The sequence below is a fragment of the Equus caballus genome, chromosome 8 (assembly GCF_041296265.1).
Source record: "Equus caballus isolate H_3958 breed thoroughbred chromosome 8, TB-T2T, whole genome shotgun sequence".
Lineage (NCBI taxonomy): Eukaryota > Metazoa > Chordata > Mammalia > Perissodactyla > Equidae > Equus > Equus caballus.
Genome location: NC_091691.1, coordinates 46,094,599 through 46,119,185, shown reverse-complemented (window position 1 = coordinate 46,119,185; position 24,587 = coordinate 46,094,599). Strand labels below are relative to the sequence as shown.

The 24,587-nt window shown below is 36.6% G+C and overlaps 1 protein-coding gene across 11 annotated transcripts in view; it reads right to left on the bottom strand.

Annotated features, from left to right (window-relative positions):
- The window catches only part of SPIRE1 (spire type actin nucleation factor 1), a 216,445-nt gene that overhangs the window by 36,129 nt on the left and 155,729 nt on the right, over positions 1-24,587 (bottom strand). For 6 of the 11 annotated variants that reach the window (XM_070220660.1, XM_070220659.1, XM_070220661.1 and 3 more), the window contains 4 exons: positions 15,280-15,366; positions 13,988-14,117; positions 9,283-9,324; positions 3,659-3,831 (listed from right to left, as the gene is read on the bottom strand). In XM_070220660.1, coding sequence (XP_070076761.1) covers positions 3,659-3,831; positions 9,283-9,324; positions 13,988-14,117; positions 15,280-15,366 — 432 coding nt within the window. The remainder of the gene's footprint in view (positions 1-3,658; positions 3,832-9,282; positions 9,325-13,987; positions 14,118-15,279; positions 15,367-24,587) is intronic. The other 5 variants (XM_023648211.2, XM_023648212.2, XM_070220664.1 and 2 more) reach the window with 1 other exon arrangement.

The window sequence follows — 24,587 nt, the reverse complement described above, 5'->3', positions numbered from 1 at the left end:
CTTTTCTGAGACTCCTCTTTATTCAGTCTCTACTGTCCTCTAACCAGAGCCTTGAATCTTGACTTAGTCTTTGTTCATGGTGCAACCTCAGCCAGGAATTCATTAGACAAGTTTGCATAACTGACATAGCTGATGTGAAGTAAAGAGAGCTTCGAATCAGACCACACTTCTGCCCTCAGGGAAAGTCAGGGCTGGTAGGGGAGCACCACGTAAATCTGTTGTGACATGGCAAGGCAAGGGCCACACAACAGAGTGGAAAGCCCTCTGCCCAGCTGCTACACTCACCCGATGCTACGCCCAAGTCCTGCCTTTTCCAGGAGGCTTCTCCAGTCTCTCAGCCCCTGTGGTGTTGTCATACACTACAGAGCTTCCAACAGTGCCTGGCAGGGTGTGTGGGCTCAGTGAACACTTGCAATGATTCTTAGGTATATGTTTTTTATTTCCAATTTAGACTATAAGCAATGGGAGGGCAAAGCCCATGGTATTTCTGCCTCTACGTTTAGTGCTTACTGAAGGCATTCAATATATACTTAAATGGAAAAAATGGAGTGGCGTTGGAAAAAAAGAAATAGGTGAAAAGAATAAATAGAAGAGCTAAAGAATATATAAAAAGCAGGGAACAAAGCATTACTATAAAATGTGAATGATGACAGTCTGTGTAATGTGATATGAGACGTATCTAACTGTCTTGTTATTTGTGGCCATTTATTTAAGTGAACAAATACGACCAGAGGTAAATCAGTCGTGGTTTAAGAATTCCCTGACACCAGGAAATAATAAGGTAGGGAAAAGAATACCCATTCACCAATTTAGAAAAGGCAGAATTCTTCAGCGTCTTTTCCACTTTCACACTTCTGGGTAGAACGGCCACGTTCTGGAAGTGGAGGATTCCAGCATCAACTCCCCTCATCGGATGGAGGTCATGTGATGGCTGACAGGAAGATGGATCTACTCTTGTGTCCTGTCCACAAAGCCAGAGCCAGAACCCATGGTAGGTCTGTGTGGACAACTGTCCTCACTAATTTACACTTCTGGGAAACCTGGTTTGGGTTTTGAGATGCTTCATTCATGTCTGCAGAAACCTCAGTTCGTTATCAGGCTTTACAACAGACACGCTTCTGAGTTGGCTTTAATCAGCTGATAGATAATCTTAAAGTAGCTAAAGTTACGAGAGTATTTTAGGATGAACACAACTAATCTACCACTATTAAAGTAAAGCTGAGTTTCATCAACAGAAACTCTACTGAAACTTTGATTATTACAAAGCCCAAGATTGAAATATAGCTATTTAAAAATAAAAGCTTCTGCTTACCTGTGTTTCCTAAATGCTAAAGTTTAAACATATTTAGAAGCTTTAAAATTACATTTAGAAGTTTTAAAATTCTATATTCACAAGTTTCAAAAAAGGCACATAAGACATTCCACATTGAGGACCTTTGACTAGTTTTCCCTTAGTACTTAAAAATATCAACTTTAAATTGAAGAGGAAAGGAGAAACATGCTTAATTCTAGGCCCCTGTCCAAGATTTTCACTTTGTTCCATGAATCTGAGATTTCTACTACCACTGACTAAGCATGATGATTCTTATGATTCATCCAGGCTTAACCCAGTGGCCAAAGAGTCTGAACAAAGAGTTCAGAGTTAGCTGAAACCTAGCTCTAACACTTCTCTTCGTATTCTAACTGATGATGAGCAGCTGTGCAAGAATGGCTTCCCTCTAAGAGAACTGTCTAGAAAATCATCTCAAGATTTGGATTTGGGGCTTTAGTACTATATCTTCAAAAAAATGACAACAAAGAAGATTGTAGAGGCTGCCCATTTATCTTATCATGGCCTGGTGCACAGTCTTGCCTCAGAGGGTGAGGAAAGGAGGACTAGGAAAGGAGTTAAAAGTGGGCCAGTGGGTGTGACAGGAAGGAGTGCTCCTTGCACCTGTAGACCAGTGCTGTCCAACAGGGCTCTCTGTGAGCGTGGCCCTGTTGTCTGCACCCTCCAGTATGGACACCCCTAGCCACACATAGCTACTAAGCACTTGAGAACTGTGACTGACTGAGTTTTAAATTTATTTAATTTTAATATAGTTTAAATTTCAATAGTCACAATGGTTAGCGGCTACTGTATTGGACAGTACAGAGCTAGATGCTCTTTTAATCTCAGTTCTTCTCAGAGGTTAGCATAAATTTATTTAAATATTTGAGCATCTACTGGGTGTTAGGCACTGGGGATATAAAGTGAATTTGGCAAGGCCTTCCTCTCAGAGAGCTTACACTCTGCAGGGAGAGAGAGAGAGAAATAAATGGATACTTATATTACAAAGCGTTAGGTGCTCTAACCTAACAGAGTGCTAGGAAGGTTGCTATGGAATCACAGAGTTGGGAGTCCTAATGGGTTATTGGTGCTGGGGAGAAGAGAAGGTGAGGGACATGCTGACTGTTAAAAGATGAACAGGACTTAGGAAGAGGGGTAGACTGCAGACATGGCTACCAAGCACAGAGCCGAGGAATGAGAGAATGTGCAGGAAGGAACAAATGGCTGAGTGTGCCTGAAGTGTAAACTGTGAGGCAGGAGTGGTGTCTCAGGCATCAGATCATGGAGGCTCTTATGCATCTTATTAGGGGACATGAACTTAATCCTCTAAGTGGCAGGGAGCCTTCAAAAGATTTTAAGCAAGAGTGATGAAGACTCTAGGGGTGGCATTGCAAGACGGAATTGGGGAAGCTCGGAAGAAGAAGGATCAAACAGACTGATGAGAGAGAGCACGCATGAGAGTGTGTACTGGTCAGGGAGTAACAAGAGTGTTTATTGCTCTTAATGTTTGAAAAATATTTAGTAGCAAAATTGTTATTATTGGTATTGCCTGGATTACGGGTAGAGACTGATGAGAAGGGAATTAAAGAATAATTCCTCAGATTCTAACTTGGATGAATGTGGAGAGATGGAGCCAGAAACCAAGATAGCAAACAGAAGACGAGCAGCTAGCTGTGTGTGTGTGTGTGCTGCTTGGTTTGGCGGGAGACGAGGGAGAAGGGAGGGAAGAATATAATTTCATTTTACGTATGTTGATTTTGAGGAATGAGCAGTGGAGATATATACAGTACTGATGCTGCAGACAGAGGCTCGAGAGAGATTTGGGAGCATCAGCATCAGCATGAAGGATGTGAGATATTCCCCTGAAGGGCAGCAGGTGAAAGATGGAATCTGGAGAACATTAAGAGAGTTTTTTTGGGGAGGCTTGTCTATTGGTATTAGTATTACAGAAAGAACAAGCTTCAGTATGGGGGTGTGTGTGTATTTTAGAGAGAGAAGAATCTATGGAAATACGTTTTTCTTTTTCCTTCCCCAAAACAAAGGGAAAAATATTTAGGATAATATAAGTTTGAAAATTGTTAATTTATTTTAACCACACTATAATCTAAGACTATATCAATATTTTAAAACCTATTCTCCAAACTATGGCCACTATAGTGGTCTTTACTAAACAACAGTAAGTAAGGCACTGTTCCATTTCCTGCTAAACAAATGAATTTTAAGCCTAACTTTGTTCACTAAAAAATAGGAAGAGATTAAGCAACAACTGAAACAATATGATTAATAAACTGGGTCAAAGGCCATTAGCATCCTGAACTTGGAGTCAAGATTTGCGAAACAGGACCTCACCTCGGAGTCAGAGCTGTCTAGTTCAGCCAGAGTTGGAGCTTTGAGGAGCTTCTTCCGCTGCACAGGCACCTGCTGTGTGGCACTTAAGCCATTTTCTTTTGTTTGTGATGTTAAACCTCCATTCACCATAGATGATTCCACGACGTTCTTTGGAGATTCAGGGGTAGTTACATCTGGCAAAAGAAAGGCGAAATCAGTGGACCAAATGCCCTTTTCTAAGTACCTGCACTTGGAAGACACTCCAGGTGACATGGCATTTCAATGTCACGCAAATAGAACACAGAGGCTTGATACAATAATGCCTATGTATATAAAACATTTTTATTAGACATGAACTGTCAGATTCAATTAAAGAAAGCCTTTAAATGAAGAATTATATATTCACATTTGTAAGATTAGAATTTAGGGCTGAAAGAGATCCTACAGATAACTGACTCCAACTTCTTCATTTTCCAGAGGCCTACAGAGGCTAGTTTTACTTTATAGGCTCTACAGAGCTAGCGATAGATGGAGCAAAGCGATGGCATGCACAAAGCCTATTAGGCGTACGGCTGTAAGATCTGAAAAAGGTTTGATTTAGAAAATCAAAAAGCTAATAATCTATATTCATAAAAACATATTTAACATGAACACAAAGACTCTGAGATACATTCCCTCTGATAAAACTAACTTAGATTATTCAGAGCTCAAATTTGGATGGAAAGTCAATACAACAAATCAAAGGAATGCGGCAGTACAGAGCAGAGCACAGAGTACAGAGTTCAGAGCATGGAGTATATAGAGTACAGACTATAGAATATAGAGTATATAGTATAGAGTGCAGAGTATAAAATATGGAGTACAGAGTGCATAGTATATACGGCATATAGTAGAGTACAGAGTCCATATTACAGAGCACAGAGTACAGAATATATAGTACAGAGTAGAGAGCACAGAGCAGAGTACAGAACAGTGTATAGAGTACAGAGTATACAGTTTAGTAAGAAGCAGATGGTTTGGAGTCAAAACTAGCTCTGCTGCTAGTTGGTTGATACTGAATTAGTTACTTAACCTCTCGTTTCCTCATCTATAAAATGGGGCTAACAATAGACATGTTGTGAAGATTAAATAAGTTAATAATTGTGTGTAAAAGGCTTAACACGGTGCATAATGAAAGCAGCAGACAATAAATGTTAGCAATTACTAACACTGATTTTTATCTCCATTTGTAGTAAGGGCACTAAGGCTCAGATGACTTAGCCAGATGCACACAGCTAGTGTGTGGCAGAGCTCATACCTGAATTCTTGTTAATGCTGATTCTAAAAGCTCCTCTTTTTGTACTGTAGACTGTAATCTTCCAATGCAAGTGGAACTAATTTTCTTCAGTATTCCAAATGAAGTGTTAAAACAGACTAAGTTTAATAATTAACTACTAAATTAGAGCATTTAAAAGAAAAAGGAGTTACTGCACAATTTAAGTTATGGCCCAGCACAATGAAGTGATCTCTGCACATGGACAGTCTGTGAAGCTGCTGTAGTTGGGGGTAAAGGGTACGCTAAGCACAAAAGTGAAAAAGACATGATTAATGTTCCTTTAGGAGGGGAAAGCATTGTTATTGAAGTTATTATAAAATACAAGAATGTTCTGTCATAGTAGTTTTTCTCCCAACATATAACATTTATATGCTTGAAGTGTAAGAGGTGGAGTTCCAGGAAATATTCAGTATATAAGTGTGTTCTAGTATAACCTTCCATGACATTATTTAAAAGAATGATATGTTATTTATTATAAAGGATATATATCTAATTTAATATTTAGAATTTCTGCTTATGTTTAGAGATTAAGAGGGCCAGAGAACACGCCCTTGTGAACTAGAAGAAAGGAACTGAGTAAGCTAGAAAGGAATGAAGAAAGGAAAAGGAAAGGGAAAGAAAGAGAGGAAGAGAGGGAGGAAAGAAGGAAGAAGACAGACCTGTCCATCAATTGTTTATCATTGAAAATTTTTAATAGAAAATTTGACAACACATGCATTTATTTTGTTACTATCTTTCCAGGTATTAAGTAGTTAGAACAAATACATAAGTCGGGGAGGGGGTGTGCTGAAGGGGACAAAAGGGCAAAAAGCAGCAAGTTTTTACACAAATAATAACAGTTAAAATCTTTAAATAAATCTTTCATAAGGAGAGGTAGAGAGCAGTAGGCTGCCACACCCAGGAGAGTCATTTAAAAGTTTCCAGAAAGCAAAGGAGGAAATGATTGGGCTAACTGATCAATTCTTATTCAAGAAAACAGGTAGTAAGTGTTTAAATATGGTCTTAAAGAAGTATATTTAAAAAATCTTATCCAAAGTATATCTTACTGCATACACTTCCTAGAGAATTGTTCACATTGTTGCAGTAGTTAGTCTTTCAAGAGAAAGCACAAAATTAAAAAGCACACATCTTTAACTCCTCTTAGCTATCCATATGCCAGTCAAGGCTCCTACCATTTTCCCACTAGCAGCCCACTCCCACATTGGAGGTGGAGCGAGAACACCACCACAGTCAGCTCCCCGAGGCGGGGCTCACATTTCCGATCTATCAAGTCAGGGTTTCCCTAAGGGTGGAACCACTAGCAGTGCATGGAGGAACACTGAAACAGTTTTAATAGTTAGATATTTATCTTAATGTTTCAGAAAAAATATATAACTACTATATTAGATACATGATTTTATGGATTTTTTGCTTAAGAAATTTTAAAAAGGCATTTATAGTACATCAAAAAAAATGTAAATAGTACTGGCGGCACTTGAGTCTGGTAAAAATCACGAGGATGGGATCTGAACTGAAGTTTAGGAAACACTGTTAAATGATAGTGGCTGCCTTTGAGAAACTGCCCAATAGCTCTCTTATTGCCTGAACACTGTGCTATGAGATTGATAACTCACTCACTGAAACTGCTGAAATAAACACCTTGTTCTAAATTCAAAGCTTTGAGATAAATAGAACTAAAAAAATATGTAACAGTTTTCAGGATGTTCTCCACATAAAAGACTAAATACTGTGTGTGATTTTATCTCATATACATATTTGTAAAGATCCAACTGAGCATTTGTTTGTTTGTTTTGAGGAAGATTACCCCTGAGCTAACATCCACTGCCAATCCTCCTCTTTTGCGGAGGAAGATTGGCCCTAAGTCAACATCTCTGCCCATCTTCCTCTATTTTATACGTGGGATGCCTTGGACAGCATGGCTTGATAAGCCATACATAAATCCATGCCCGGGATCCGAACTGGTGAACCTCAGGCCACCAAAGCAGAGCATGCAAACTTAACTGCTATGCCACCAGGCGTGCCCCCAGTTCAACATATTTTTAAGAGATATTTTCAAGTAGTTTGATTAATTATATTTTTTTGTTCAAATGAACATTATTACTTCATTATTACTTCAATGTCTCAAGTGAGAAAACCAAATACTTGGATACAACTTTGTATTTCTACATAAGACAGTATTTCTTGAGAAAAAACCAGTGATACATAAGTAAGAAAAACATTTCCAACGCTAGATACGGCTTTGGAAGTCACAGACCTCACGTTCAGAATCTAAAACGCATAACCATGATGTTAAATACTTCATGTAATAACTTTATGTGTCGGATACACCTCATTGCTGTCTTATTTAGTTGGAGAAAATATGACTGGGATATAGATTATATACTTAATATTTGCATTGGCAAAATAAATTATAGTTACCTTAATTAATGTTGAATACATTGTTAAGATCTTCCACTAAGAATTAATATTCCTAAGCCATGCGTAAGCAGCAGAACATACTTCATTATGTCTTATTCTACACTTAAGTTCAGAGCCATTATCTACACTACACGTTTAAATATTTATGCCTTACTTTGCTAATTTTCCAACCTAGACAGGAAATGCATTCCAATCTTTGCATTTAGGTCAGAAGAATGAATCAATCTTTCCATTCATAATTTGGGACATTTTAATTGATTAGTCAAAATGCAACAATGAAAAAACATACAAGTAGCATGAGAATGAAGCATGTGAAAATCATAAAGTACACTAAGGTATGAAATAACTTGTAGCAAATGATAAGCAGTGAAAGCAAATGAAAATTCCTTGCTACTCTTACAAGTTAAGTACAGTACCAAGGTTAAGTACCAAGAGCTTTCTTTCCAACACAGAACCCACCATACAGCAACCTATAAGAACACAAAACATACGTAACGTATAATGAGTGTATGGGCATGCATACTGTGCAGGTCAGCCACCTGTGTCTAATTTACGTTAGCCAACAGTCAACGTGTTTAGGTAGCCATCCGCTCCTCTTTAGCAGATATTTAGAAGAGAAAGTGTCTGTAATACATACTGCCAACTTTTGGAAATTAGCAGTAACGCACATATTCCAAAATATTTCTGAGTTTATTTTTCCAGAACAAATTTTTTACAAGGTTATTCTGCAAATGGTTGATAAAATAAAAATCATCAAATGGATAAAGAAAAGAGAAAAAGCTCTTCAGTGGTCAGTGAAAAATAGGAAGTGAAGACTGTAAAATATTTATCTGAGTTTCTTCAAAGCACAAATATCAGTCATGCCTGAGATATACAAAAATAAATAGAAATTTAAAAACCAGTCAGGAACCAGTTTAGCAATTGGAAGATACTCAGTAAATATTCATAGACAGAACATGATACTAGAACTCTCTGGCTCTTTAAATATGAATTTGTATTTAAGGTACGCCAACAATTCTTTGTATCTTAAGAGGCATTCCATGGCATATAAAAGAAAATTCTGAAGAAAATACTAGTGCCAACACCTTATCTCATTTTATGTTCAAAACAGCAGCTTCCAAAATTAAAAATTCTAACTTGCAAAATATTTTATTGGGTTTAAGTTGGCTTTAAAAATTCACTCATATATCATTTAAAAACTCAATTTACAAAGGGGGCTGATTTTACAGATCAAATTTAGTCATTAACAGTTACTTGTTTCACTATTAATCCCTATTTAACAGAAGGGGTCTAAACTTTTACTACAAGCCCGGGACACGACATTATATTTTACAACCAAAGCCATTACAAGGCTCTGGTGTGTTTATACTCTTAACCAGCACTCATCCTCATTCATGACTAGGATCCATCTTCAGGGAGCGCAGGGATACATGGGACAGCCGTTGCCCATCAACGGAGGTGCCACAGTCCTCTGAAGCAGCTGACAGATTTGAGTTTAGCTACTTAAATAATTGAATGTTTTAGAGAATAAGAAGCGTCAAAACTTTGTTTCTTGGAAGTTTTTTCTATTCCCTTAAGGCAAAGTTCTGTTTTAGACTTGGATGTCAGTGCTTTAGAAAAGTGTGGGTGAGTGATGGCAGCCATAAGGATGGGCAGCACATTCCACAACCACAGGCAGGGCGTGATGGGTCTCCCACGATCCCTTGGTAGGCAACAGGTTTATTGTAGTTTTAATTTTTTTAACTATACTGTTTTCAAATAAGCAGAATGTTTTATTTTACTGACCATAATTTAGAAGAAGCCTTTCAATTTTCTTTTTTGACATGTTTGAACAAGCAGATGAATGAAATGTATTTCACAGAAACCACAAAACCCACGTCAGGTGTGAAAGTGCTTTTTTTTTTTTTTTTACCTGACAAGTCAAAACTGTAAGACATGCTAAGTGGCCGCATTGCTGAAAAAAGAAAACAAACAACAAAAAGAAAATAATTCAGCTGTTAGGAATATACAGGGAGGATGAAAAAGGGGGAAGGATTAAAGAAAACCTATAGTGGCACATTTCAGATGCAAAGGCAGAAGGCAGTGAATAAAAATCTGAAATACAATAAAACCATGAGTCCTAGTTTCAATCATATTGCTAAGACTTGAAATGGAGTAATAATAAAAGAAAACAAACATTTTAAAGAACATGTTAAAAATGAAAGCATGACAAAGATACAAATATTTTAAAGAATCATAGTATAGGATTTTTGACTCAAATTTTAGAATAAATATGTTCTTCAATAATTTATATCAGGAGGAAAGTTTGGCTCTCGGAAACAAAGGTGAAGCATTTTATCAAAAACCTCCTTCAGGGGCTAGCAGCATCACGTTGATAAACTGTCCACTGAAGGCAGAGTACCCTAGCACTCGAGGGAGGCCTCGGGAGCCAGAATGCCTGAGCCGCTCTGCCACTTACTAGTAGTGTGATTCTGGGCAAGTTACTTAACCTCTCTGTGCTTCAGTTACTTCATCTACAAAACGGGAATAATGGTACCTATGTCACAGAATTGCTATGAAGATTACATGACTTCATACAAAAAAACGTGCTTAGAAGAGTGCTTAGCACACAGTAAAAGCTCAATAAATACCACTTAAGAATAAAATTATTTCTTTCCTGTTGAAATCATTTTAAAAAAAAATTGTATTACATGTACTAAAATCCATTGAATTGTATGCTTTAAATGGGTGATTTTTTTGGGAAGGTAAATTATATTTCAATAAAGCTGTTAAACAAAAGTTATTACAAAGATTTGATGAATTTGGATATTCATGGCAGTGGCAATTATGCATTTTCACTACAGCCCCAAATTTTTACCAGTACCATCTATTCTATGACCTGGGCCCAGGGAGGGCAGGCACCGTTGTGGTCAGCAGACAGAGCTTCAAGTCTACGGCGGCGATGGAAGGACAGGCATCTCAGGCAGAGTGTCTCCCTAGCTAGTGCTTTCCAGGTAGACTGCCTCTAGAGTTCCAACACCCAAATTTAATAGAATCTAAGTATCTCTCAACAGGTTTTTTGGCAAATGTTTTTATAGGAATAATTTATATTTACAACCTAAAAATCTCAATACAGTATTTTTAAAAAGTGAAGTGAAGGGAAAGCATTGAGTTACATCCTAAACACAACTTAAACAAAACTATCTAGTCCAGATTTCCCTGATTATGTATAGCAAGTAAAATACCACAGATTCTCAAGGCACTCATCACTCTTCTCTAATATCTTCTTATCCTGCACTTTTCTGGCACATGAATATATCTTTTGAAACAAGACTTAACTATTGCCTAAGAAAGGGATGCTCTTATTTCTTGGAGAATGAGGTTGACATCTTTTCCAAGGTCTATATACCACAAAGAGGACAACAATCAAGCATCATAGCAATTAAGATGTTTAGGATAAAGATGCTTTTAAAGGAACAATTTATATTTAAAACCCCAAATCTCAATACAGTATGAGATGTTAGGAAAAAGAAAATGATCGGATGTGAACAAAACCTGATGCACAAGAATAGTAATTTCAGACAATACCAAAAAATGGAAATAGCCTGTGAAACAATAGGGAAATAGGTAAATAAAACACAAATTAGCCATATGTCCTTATGGCTAAATAGCTGTATTTAGGATATGTCCTTATAAATAACATTTTGAGTCATATTTAATGGCATGGGAAGATGTTCATGCCACATACAATGTTAAATGAAAGAGCAAAATACTGTACATACAGTTTTTGTCTCCATTTTGTAATGCACAAGTAGATTCATAGAGGATGCCTCTGGCTGTTGAAATTATGGGTAACATTTCTTCTTTAAACATTTACACATTTTCCCATTTCCACAGTGGGTTTCTACTTGCAATTACATGGAGGGGAAAAATAAAAATACTTAGGGAAACTTTTCTTCAAGCTAATTCTGCCAACCTTATCCTAACCAAACTCCCCAAAGCAAAATTGTATAGCAAGAACCAATATAGATCTGCAGAAATAATGGGCCCAAATCCAACACTTTCCAATTAAGATTCAAGATCAGTTTGAATGCAGAATTCTAGAATTAAGACTCTCATAGAATAATCACTTTCTATAATAGCTCAATTATGGTTATTGTGAAACACCAACTTGTAAAGTTAAAATAAAATAGTAAGATATACTCAACATAAAAATGATATTTACTTATTTTAAAGTAGGGTTCCAGTTGGTTAGCATCTAATTTGTCTAAAATTAAACAGAAGAATATGTATGTGATAAGGGTTTGTGATGAAGCTTCCATGTAATGTGAGGGTGGTGCCTTGACGCTTTCAAGGATTGCTAGTCTCTCTCTCAAACGCATTCAAATAGCCTCACTTAACGCCTTCTGAGTGGTTTCTGTTAATGCTCATGTATATCTTCTGCACCATGAACTGCGCAACACTCCAGAGTCACTCTCTCACGTAAGCATTTATGGGCAGAGGCAATACCTTGTTCATCTCTGTACCCCAGTAGCTGCCACGTGTTTAAGACAAAATAAAAGTTCAAAAAACTATGGGAAAACGAAGGAATTAGATGTCAGATATTATCCAAATCATGTAAGCACAGTATGCCTGTTTTGTTCCTTTCTCTATTCTATTGGTACTTCCACTGAAGTTTATAGTCCCTAAGCCAAATTACTCTTTACTCCTGTAAATCATGAGGCTACTTTTCTCATGGTAATCTGTTTTACTTTATAGTGTCATTGAAATCTTTGATATTATCCCTATTATTCCTTGTCAAGGTAGAGTAATTTTTTAAAAATCTAGTCTTAAACTACCATTCTACAATACCATTTCCTTATTTTTCCATAGTGGTTCTTACTCTCCTCTCTCCAAAAAAATGCACATACACTTTGTGAAATATACACTTTTTTTTTTCCCCAAGGGATTCAAGCACATTCAAGGAATCCCAGGATAAGAACTCTTGGGTCACATGGTTTATATGTTTGGCTTATTATTATATAAATGCTCATATGGATTTATCACTTAGTATGTTTTAAACATCATTTTTAAGAGAAAACATATGCTGCCAAAAAATTAGACAGGGATAAGTTGATATAACTTTTACTCTGTAGCTTTGTAACTATAAGGTACTTTCAAATATTTCAACACCTATGGGAGTACTTTTTACAGCCCAGTCCCTCTCTTAGGAACTAGGAACACAACAATGAACAAGGCAGACATGGATCCTGCCATCTTGAAGGTCACAATTTAACAAAAGGGCTGAGAGTCAAACAAAGAAAATCAATATGCAATATGTAATGACTGAAGAGTTCAGGGCTGGAAGCAGGAGGAGCAGTGAGACCCGATGTGATAAACTAGACAAGAGGAGATGACAGCCTGGGTTAGGATTGTGGCTGTTGGGCTAAAAGAGTAGAAGACTAGAATGACCCAAAAGAAGTAAAATCAACAGGGCTTGGCTGTTAAGAGTCAAATTTGATGCTGAGGTTTCCGTCTTAGGCACACTGAGATGGAGAAATAGGAGAAGACGGGTGCGTGGGGAAAGCAGATGAGTTCACCTGTAGACGTGCTGGGCTTGTCTTACTTGCAGAAAAGGAGGAGGTCCTATCTAGCAGAAAGCTGCAATTTTAGAGAAATCTGTCCTGCAGATTGGGAGCTGGAAGATAGCCAGAAAAAAAACCAAGGAAAAGGGTGTGGTTGCTCAGGGAGAAGTGAGCCCAGGAGAGGAACCTGAAGGACCAAGAAGAGTCTGAAAGAGGCCAAAAAAAAAAAACCAGATCAGAGGAGAAAACTAGGAGAGTGTGGGGGTGCAGACTGGTTCCATTTCTGTTCATGTGCCACTATAAACTATTTTCCTAAAGGAAGTTTCTCTGAATTCTTTGGGCATCTTTAATCTTACAAATTAGAGGAGAGCTGTACAGACAAAAATATTTACAAACATTTTATAATATGGTCTTGCTATAAATCAAAATCAATGAGTGCTTATAGTACACATTAAAAAACATTAAATATAAAGGAAGTTTGGGAATAACTTAAGTGATATCAGATAATAATTGACGCTTTCATTACATAATGTCTTATCTTTAAACCCACAATTAAGACAATAGAAACTTAAAATAAAACTATATATCATCTATATTTCTAAAACATAGTAACATATCTTTGTATACGTATTACAATTTATAAAGTATTTCAACCACGATCCGATTTAATTCTTACATAAAAGCCATAATGAAGGTTTAGAGGAATTTTTATACCCCTTCTGCTGATGAAGAAGTTGATGCTCAGAGAGGTAAAGACTCTCCTGAGACCACGGTCTAGAGACTGGCAGAGCTCTTTCCACCACACCATGATGCTCTCGCAGAGTTCAGTATCATATAGGGAAAGAATTTCCTGTTCTATGAATTTCAAGTATAAACGTCAAGAAAGCGTGAGGGGGTGTGTGTGTGTGTGTGAGAGAGAGAGACAAGAGAGAAAGAAATGAACAAGGAATGAGAACTCCATGAACTCTCTTTACTTTCACCGTTATACCATTATTTTTCACTAGGCTGGTTGTATAAAGACACTTTTTCAAGAGGATGGCTCTAGACCAGGAGTGTGGTAAGCAGTGGTCTCACCTAATCTGCTACGTCTAATCTCTTCTGGTGAGACGGGCCGCAGCTTCCTTTCTGCTTTGATTTCTTCTAATATTCTTTCATGGAGGCTCCGTGGCCGTGGTGGAGTGGGTTTCAGTTTTCTGGCTGAGACCTTGAAAAAAAAATGTAATGGCTAGAGACTTTGAGGAGTTGTCCTTAAATAATTTTTACTGAAGTCCATTCATATAGTACAGTATTATAAAATTATATTTTACTGATTGCAACACTGCTTGATAAAAGACCATTTTCAAGTCATTATCAAGATTCCTAAAGCAATAGGGAGATTATTGGATTTCAGTGATTTGATGATATGTGCCCAAGTACTTTTAAGGAGATGGTTTTGTTAAAGTTATAATTATGTTCCCTATATGCTAGCATGATAGGCAATCAATTGAAATGTGAGCTATACTTTATGACTATTATTGTTTTTGAAACTATCATTCTTGAGTAAGCCATCACAGCCTTCTTAGATTATTATTGTTATTTTCATTCCATAGTTGAGGAAATAAAGGCTCTGGGAGGCTGATTATCTTGCTCAGAGACATGGCTGCTAAATTTTGGAGCTAGTGTGCAAATCCAGGTCCATGTGACTCCATGCTCTTTCTGCTCTACTGTGACCTGCCTTCTTACAATCATTTCCTAGATGGCCTCTTTCCCTTCTTTCAAAAAGATTTATATAAGGGATCATTAATTATGCTTTAGATGTACACAAACTAAGAAAGATTTGAGAGGCTTTGGTGAGCACTGGCTATGGAGCCAAGGGATAAAGAAGTAAGGAACAGAGGAAACACAAACCAACATTCATCCAAATTAGAATGTTCTGATTCTACGGTCACGGGAAAGAACCCTGTTAACAGAGGTAAACAGTTAATACGAAAGTAGATGTACAGCAGGGTGGATTTACTGTAAAATAGCATCAAAATGATAATTTAATCAAGGAGGGTATTAGCACTATAAACTGGAAGGGCAATCCATACCAGGAACTGTCTGGTATTATATTTAGCTGATATTCTAGGAGGTATTGGCACAGGTTGTTTTGAGTTAAAATACCCTAAAAACCTTGTATTGAATAATTTTAAGTAATTTTCTGTGACTTACAGTTTGTGACTTGTAGTGACTTACAATGTAATTTACAGTTGGGCTTCATCATTCTGAGAATGAAAGCTCAGTGTAAAAACTAAGCGCTTTAACAGCTGAGTTCTAGAGATCACACCCTAGAGGAGAATAATTCACTTTTCAATCTCTAATCAAGAAGAATATGTCAAATTACATACAGGATTTAAGGGAGGTCTTGATCTGATGAAGTCCAGGATGATTTCATGAGCGCTTTTTTTTAACCGAGGAGGAATATCACCATTCACCTGAAAGGAGACAAAAAATAGAAGATTCATGTGACTATAGGTTTATCATGATAAGTTTCTGGGTACAGCTGTTATTTCAACATTTGTCACAAAATTACTGAAGTAATCTGTACTGTAGTACTGTAATCTGGTTCTACCAAGGATGCATTTCAAACCATTAAAATGGAGAGTAAATGGCTGTGTGATTTAAAGCAAAAATAACTACGTAGAATTGAAGGAAATCCAAGTTCACTTTAGGTCTATCGTTCTGAGAACTTATATATGAGATACATTCCTTCCAACAAAAAGTTTCTAAAATTATGAATGTGAATGGAATAAATACTACTATACCTATTAATTATTTTATAATTTAAAAAGCCTTATACCTCTTATTTTTGTCCCTGTACAAAACTTAGGTAACAGGACAGACTGGTGACATGATTCACATTCTGTAGATAAAAGTCAGCCTGAGAGCAAAGAGGGCATCTGCTCCACTCACAGAACTAGAAAGTAGGCGAGTTTTTGTAGAGCCCAAGTCTATCTCTGACTCCTGCTCTAATGTCCTCTCTTTTCAAAGCAATGTGCTACAAAAAAATTTTTTTTAAGAAATTAAGACAATCCCAGAAACCCACAAAAATAACAACCTAAACTCACATTTTGATCACTCAGAAGGCATAGTTATGACCATTTTGTCATACTTATTTCCTAGTCTTATATGGAAAACTTCTATAATAGTTTTTTCCCCCTACTTTGGTGACTTACTTTTTGATTACCTCATCATATTCTAATAATTTTATAGTATGAATTTTACTGGAGAGAAGAAAAAGATAATTTTGTTATTCATCCAGCATCAATGGTTGATTTTTTTATTTTGAGAGGTTAGAAATGTTTCTTTATGCTTCACAACCTGTTATTGGAAATGTCATGTAAAATTTTAGAATTATAAAATTTGGTAACACTTTTCTCAAGTATTTTCTTATCTGAATTATAAGATTTCAAGACCCAGGCAGTTTTCTTGTGTACTCGCCAATCTTAAATACTATTTTAATTGCTCACAGTCATTAATCAGTTGATCATTAATTCTTTATTGTATATTATGAGTTTTGATTTTTTGTCAATGTCACCATTTTGTGTCAACTGAGAAATAAAGTTAAATATATTAAAGAAGAAGAAGAAGAAGAAGCTGAACCGCTGCTTTCAGGCTGAGTCCCCTCCCCACCAAATGCTCTCACTCCAAGTTCAGGGTGTCTGACAAGCTTGCTGGGGCCAATGCAACATCCTCTCCCATCTTCTTCCCCGTGCCCCATCTGCTAGCCCTGAATAAGGACAGTGTGGCCTATGGCAAGATTTAGGAGTAAAAGCTGCTGGAGCCAAGCCAAGCTTGTGATTGCTAGTACCATACCTGGCTTAAGGAGCGCATGCAGCCTAGCAGTAGAGCCAAGGCCTAATGTGGCCTGACTCCCTAGCTGTGTATTTCAAGTTATATAAGGTTTTTTTTTTTTTTAATCTTTATTGTATGAAACAAATTAATCAGACTTTCCTAATCTACTCTTGAACAGGATCATAAATATCTCTAGCTATTTTTCACATGCTTTTACTTTAATGTTCTTTCCATCACAACAGCAGGATTGAGAGAATGGATAAGACTGAGGTTGTAAGTTCCATTCCCCAAACAAGCACCTTAACTCCAATTTCCTCATTAGTTAGAAACTGTATCCTAGTTCCCAATTACAAAACGTGCATCAGTGCTCACAAGGGAGATGGGAGGACAGTATGGATGTGAGTCTGTGAAAATCCTCACTAGTAGAAGGAAAAGTAACTTTGTGCAAATCCCATTCTTCTGCCAGGTCAGTGACATTACTTCCATATAAGTACAGAACACATCCAGAAACAAGCTCTTTGAGCTGCGATGATAAACCACTTCTAGATGAACACAAACAGCAGACCCATAAGTAAATAGGATCAGTTGTAGAACTTGGTCTTACTTTTCAGCTACAATGCTTTAAACAAATAACTTCTAAATACAAGATGTTAAGTTTCTACAGCTTTATTTTTAAAGGTGAGTTATTCAAAGTTGTTAGAATTAAAGCATTTTACTTGAACGTTTTGAAAAAAGTCAACTGAAATGTTTTACACTTCTCTAAGTTAATATTCCGAATAATACCCAATTTGGCTGAGCCATTCAACTCCCACCAACAGCATCACAAATGTACAGAAAAAAGCGGATTACTATGGTAGAGTTATGTAGTTTTAAACCTGAGGAGCAAATTAAAAACATCTCAGCACAGTGCTTCACAGATGGACCATATGTGAAAGTCCTTTGTGTCTACTCGGTAGAAAAATGCTTGTTTTTAAAGAAATTAGAAAGTGGCATTATACTGATAAGAGTAAAAAAATTTTTAAAAATACCCAACTTTTGAATGATTAAATACAAGTAGCTGAATTTCCACTTTCATTTATCAGGTACATACATATATAATAAGGAACTAATAAAATCTTAGCCTGTTAGGCTAAAACTTGAAAACTTCCGCCACGTGAAACTGACCACACTAGAACCTCCACCTGACAGTCCCTTGCACAGGGCCTCAGTATACACTCACCCAAGTGAACTGCATGGGATTAGCCAGCAGGAGGAAGGCAGAAAAAAGAAAACAATGGCTACCATGAAGCAGAAACATCTATCCATTTTTCTTCATTTCCTACCTACAACCTCCAAGTGAAAAAAATTTTCTATACCTAAATATAACTAGGTTGAAGTGGCAAGCAGATGCATCACTGATAAGTATCATAAAGGACTCATTTATAAAACCCCATCATTCCAAAGCTCTCAGAGCCCTAAACAAAAAGATTAAATAACTTGATCCTTGGAAAAGCATTTATTTAAAAGCCCATCCTTTCTCCACTGCTTTACAGTGTCACCTTTGTAACTAACCAAGTGAAGATAAAGATGTGGGTCTTGGGGTTGGTCCCGTGGCTGAGTGGTTGGGTTCGTGTGCTCTGCTTCAGTGGCCTGGGTTTCACCGGTTTGAATTCTGGGCGCTGACATGGCACCACTTATCAGGCCATACTGAGGTGGCACCCCACATACCACAACTAGAAGGACTCACAACTAAAATATGCAACTACATACTGGGGGGCTTTGGGGAGAAAAAGTAGAAAAAAAAAAGATGCGTGTCTTTATGCCATTCCGTTGTCCATCTGACTGTTCTTAGACATATACTAAACTATTATGATTAGTATAGCTGTGTAATAAACCTGGATAACTGGGGATGTAATTGTTTCAACTTTGTTCTCTTAAAATTGCCCTGCCCATTCTTACCCTTTGCGTTCCATATATGTTTTAGAATCAGCCTCTCACTTTACAGACACACACGCAACGTATTTTATTGGGCTTGCATTAAATTTATAAGTAGATCTGGGGAGAACTGGTATCTTTACAATAATGAGTCTTTTAAACTATGAACATAGAAGATCTCTCCATTTATTTAGGTCTTCCTTAATTTCTCTCACAAATAATTTGTAGTTTCTTTGTAGAGGTTGTGTACATCTTTCACTAGATTTATATCTAGATAATTGATATTTTTTATGTTAATGTAATGGCTTTTCATTTTTCACTATATAAAAATTTAAATAGTTTTTCATTTTCTAGTCAAAAGACAGCATTAAGAAAATAAATAGGCAGGCCAAAGACTGGGAGAAAGCATTCACAAAAGAGCTATCTGACAGAGGACTAGCATCCAGGATATTTAAATAACTCCTATAACTCATTAAAAAAATATAAACCACTCAATTAAAAATGGGAAGATTTCAACAGATCTGTCTCAACAGAATAGTGCTTACCATCATTAGACATCAGGGAAATAAAAATTAAAACCACAAAAAGATACGACAGTGGACCCACCAGAATGGCTAAAACTGAAAGCCCTGCCAACACCAAATGCTGGTGAAGTTATGGAACAACTGAAACTTTCAGACATTGCTGATGGGAATGAGAAACGTTACAACCAGTTTGGAAAAAGATCTGATAGATTCTTTCAACACGCACCTATCCTGTTACCTAGCAATTCTACGCCTAGTTATATTTACCCAAGAGAAACGAAAATACATGTTCAGAGAAAATCTCGTACAAGAAAGTTCATAACAGATTTATTTATAATTGTAAAAAACTGGGAAGAGCTCAGGTATCCAGCAATAGGAGAATAGGTAAACTGGAATATATTTATACAATGGGATATGATTCAGCAATAAAAAGGAATGAAATATTGGTACACAAAACAACATAGATGAATGGCAAAAGCATTATGATGTGTGAAAAAGTCTTACATAAAAGAGCACATACTGTATGAATGTATTTATACAAAATTTGAGAAAGGATGAAACTAACCTATGATGGCAAAAAATGTGAATGGTGGTTGCCTCTAACAGAGTGAGGGTGGTGACTGACTTAAAAGGCACATGAGGAAACTTTCTTGAATTACAATAATGTTCTATATCTTGATAGAGGTTTGAGTTACAAAGGTGCATACATAAAAACTCAGCAAACGCATGCTTAAGATTTGTGCATTCCATTTTATGTAAATTTTATCTCAAAAGAAAAAACTGTAAACAAATAGTAAACTCTAGTTAATGATACGCATGCTCAGATATTTAGAGGGAAGTATGGTAGGCCCCCTTATCTGCAAGGGATATGTTCCAAGACTCCCAGTGGATGCATAAAACCGCAGACAGTACCAAACCCTACATATACTACGATTTTTACTATACATACATACATACCTTCGATAGTTTAATTATAAACTAGGCACAGTAAGAGATTAACAGCAATAGCTAATAATAAAGTTGTCTTTGGGGCTACGATTAAGTAAAATAAGGGTTACTTGAACACAAGCACTGTGATACCACAATAGTCAATCTGATAACCCAGATGGCTATAAGTGACTAAAGGGTGGGTAGTATATACAGCATGGATACACTGGACAAAGGGATGATTCACATCCTGGGTGGCACGGAGCAGGATGGTGCAAGATTTCATCATGCTACTCAGAATGGCATGCAATTTAAAATTTATGAATTCTTTATTTCTGGAATTTTCCATTTAATATTCTCAGAATGCAGTTGATCACAGATAACTGAAACTGCTCAAAGCAAAACCACAGATAAGGGGGGACTACCATATACTGATGTCTGCAATTTACTGTGAAATACATAAAAAAACAATAGATGTATAGATATGTGATAATAATGATGGAATCCAGGTGGTAGGTATGTGCATGTTCACTACAAAATATTTTCAATTTTGCTGTATGTTTGAAAATTTTCATAATAAAATGTTAGAAAACAGATTTTCTAATTGTTATGGTGATACAAATACAGCTGATTTTTGTCTACTTTCCTTGTATCTAGTGACCTTGATAAATTAACTTATAACTGCTAATAGTTTACCTCTTGATTCAGCAAACTCACCCTAAGAATTTGTTCCTATAGAACCAGTTCTGGTACCAAAATCTGTGTCAGTCAGAGTTCAACCAGAAAAGCAAAACCAGTAGGAGATAAGAAATTTCTGGGATAATCTCCCTTATTAAAGTCAACTGATTAGGAACTTTAATCGCATCTAGAAAATGCTTTCACAATGTTTCACAGTCACACCTAGGGTAACATTTAACTGAATAACTGGGGTCTTCCAACGTGAAACATCAAGAACATCATCACAGCACAGTCAACTTACGTGCAAATAATGACAGTTTCATTTTCTCCTTGCATATCTTTTATTTTTTCCTTTTCTTGCCTATGGCAGTGGCTAGGATCTCTATTATAATGTTGAATATGAATGGTGTTAGCTAATATCCTAACGTTAGCAGAAACTTTCAACATTTCACCATTAAGTATGAGGATTTACATAGGCTTTTTATAGCTATTCATTATCAGATTAAGGAAATTGTGGGTGTTTTTCTTTTTTTACAGCTTTACTTAGGTAAAATTAACATACTGTAAAATTCTCTCATTCTAAGTGAGAGAATTCACTGATTTGTAGTGAATTTCAATGATTTGTAACAAACTTACAGTTTTGCAATTATCACCACAATCGAACATTTCCATCATCCCCCAGAAAGATCCCTTGTGCCCACTTGCAGTTACTCTCCCTTTCCACTTTGAGCACTAGACAACCATAATCTGTCTCTATAGATTGGCCTTTTTTAGACATTTCACATATATGGAATCGTATAATTTGTAGTCCTTTGTTCTGGTTTCTGTTTTCATGGAATATCATTTTCCATCCTTTTACATTCAACCTCTTGCAGATAGTATATAGATTTAAAAAAATCCAGTCTGACAATCTCTGCCTTTTGATTGGACTGTTTAATCCATTCAGATTTAATGCCAATAGTGAGATGGTTAGATTTACATCTGCCATTCTTGCTAATTGTTTCCCAGAAGTCACAGATCTTTTTTGTTCCTCTGTTCGCCTTTTACTTTTTTTGTATTAAGTAGATGTTTTCCAAGGTACGATTTAAATTATTTTGTTGATTTTTTAGCTATATATTTTTAGTTTGCTTTCTTAGTGATTCCTCTAGGGATTACGATATGCATCTTAATTTATCAAAATTTAATTCAGATTAATACTAATTTAATTCCAGTAAAATGGAAAAATTTTGTTCCAATTAACTCTACTCGGTCTCCTCGTTTTGTGCTATTAATGTTATGCATGTTATAAACCAAACAATAATGCTGTAATTATTGCTTATACAAGCTTATGTTTTCAATAGAAGTTAAGAGAAGAAAGGAAAAATATGTCTAGATAGTCTTTCATAGATCCTACATATTTGTCATTTCTGGTTCTCTTCATGTTCTTCTGTGGATTTGAGTTACCATCTGGTGTCATTTCCTTGCTCCAGTGAAGCTCCATTTCCTCTCCTTCCTCTGTACTCTATTGTCATATATATTACATCTTTATATGTTATAAGCTCAACCACACAAGTTTATCATTGTTTTATGGAATCTCTTTTAAATCAGTTAAGAGAAGAAAAGAGGAAAACATACGGCTTTTTATACTGACTTACATGATTACCTTCACTAGTACTCTTTTTTTCTTTGCATGGATTCAAGTTACCACCTGGTGTTACTTCTTTTCAGACTGAACAACTTCCTTTAATATTTATTGTAGGCCAGGTCAGGTCTGCTAGCAATAAAATCTCTGTCTTTGTTTATCTTAGAATGACTTTATTTTGCCTTCATTTCTGAAGGACAGTTTCGCTGGATGTAGAATTTTTGGTTGACAGTTTTTTTTCTTTCAGTACTTTGAACACGTCACCACACTATCTTTAGGCTTTCACTGTTTCTGGTGAGAAGTCAAATGTTAATCTTACTGACAGTTTTATTGCACACACATGATGAATAGTTTTTCTCTTGCTGCTTTCAAGATTTTCTATGTCTTTCATCAGTTTAACCATGATGTGTCTAGGTGTGGATTTCCCTGTATTTATCCTATTTGGGTTTGTTGAACTTCTTGGATGTGTAGATTAGGGGGTATTTTTTTTCTTTTCAAAAATCAAACTTGGGATGTCTTTGGCCATTACTTCTTCAAATGTTTTTGCAGCCAGTTTCTCTCTCCCTTCCCCTTTAGGACTTCCATGATGCATATTTTGGTAGCCTTGATGGTGTCCCAAAGGTCTTTGAAGTTTTAATTTTTTCCCATTGTTTTTCAAGCTGGGGAATCTCTTTTGATCTGGGAAGTTTCCTGATTCTTTCTTCTGTCAGCTCAAATCTGTTGCTTTTCATTTCAGTACTTTTCAGCTCCAGAATTTCCATTTGGTTCTTTTTTATAATTTCTCTCTCTTTATTAGATATCCTCTAGTTGATAAATCACTGCCACTATACTTTATTTTAATTAGACATGCTTTCTTTGAACACATTTATAAGAGCTGCTTTAAAGTCTTTGAGTTCTCAGTCCTATATCTAGGCCTCCTAAGAAATAGTTTCTACCAACTTCTCCCCTCTCCATACTCCATCTATAGGCCACATCTTCCTGTTTCTTTGCTTTCAATAATGGCCTGTTGTAGACTGGACATCTTAAAGAATATATTGCAGGAACTCTATATTTTGATCCTTTCTCCCTCAAAATGGGTGGTTGTTGCTGTTTATTTGTTTAGGGACTTGTTTACACTAATTCTACTGGGTCTATTTCCCCTGCCATGTGTGGCTTCTGATGTTTCTGCTCATTTTTTTTTCTCTTTTAAATTCTGGTTTATATTTTTAAGCATGGCTTCCTAGGAGCTGCCCCTGGGTCAGCATAGCACTTAATGGTCAGCCAATGATAGGTCTTAAGTAGTGCTTAAACACATTTAGCCAGGAAGGCTTCCTCCTTTTGCTACTGGATCTCCATGTGGCTTCAAAATTCAAGGAGTGAAATGTCTGCCCAGTTTTTACTTTCTGCAAGGCCTCACTATTCAGCCAGGGACAAGTAGCTCATTAGAGGCCTCTTAAACCTCTCCTGAGCAGGCCCAGCATGAGCATAATCTTCGAGACCATCAGGGATAAGTGGAGTCTTAGCCAAGTTTGGCTGTCTTGCTCCCTGGATTTCCCTGTTAAATTTCTGGGTAGTCTGCAGCTTTGTTGTCTCAACCAGTACTTATGCTGCAGTCTAGCCTCCTTAGCTCTCCCTGATTATTTGCTACTAAGCTCTCTGTTGCTTTTGAAAATGCTCCTGGGTGTGGATTTTAACATCAATTGCCCCAAAAGTAATGGCCCACCGTGGTCTGCTGGGAAGACCTTCTAAGATATGGAGCTGGTGGGAAGTAGGGTGGGATGAGAGTCGCTGCTGCCTAAAATGGAACAGACTCCGACTTCTTCCTGAGATTCAGTATATTTTTTTGAATAGATGCTTTTCAGTATGTTGTATGCCCTTTGGCTAGTTTACAGAGTCTTTAAATGGTTGTTTTTGAAACTTTACCACTTTCATTGTAGCATTTTAGGGAGAAGATTTGCTGAGCAACTCACTCAAACATTCTGGCAGTCTCATTAGAAACCATGAAGGTAAAAGGTATTAGAATAACATTTAAAGTAGTGAAAGAAAAAAAACCCTGTAAAGCAAGGATTCTGTACCTAGCAAAACTAGGCTTCAAAAATGAAGGCAAAATCAAGACATTCCCAGGTAAACAAACACTGAGGGAGTTCATCACTAATAGCCCTAACTGATGAGAAATGCTAAAGGGAGTTGCTCAGGCTTAAAGAAAAGAACACTAGAT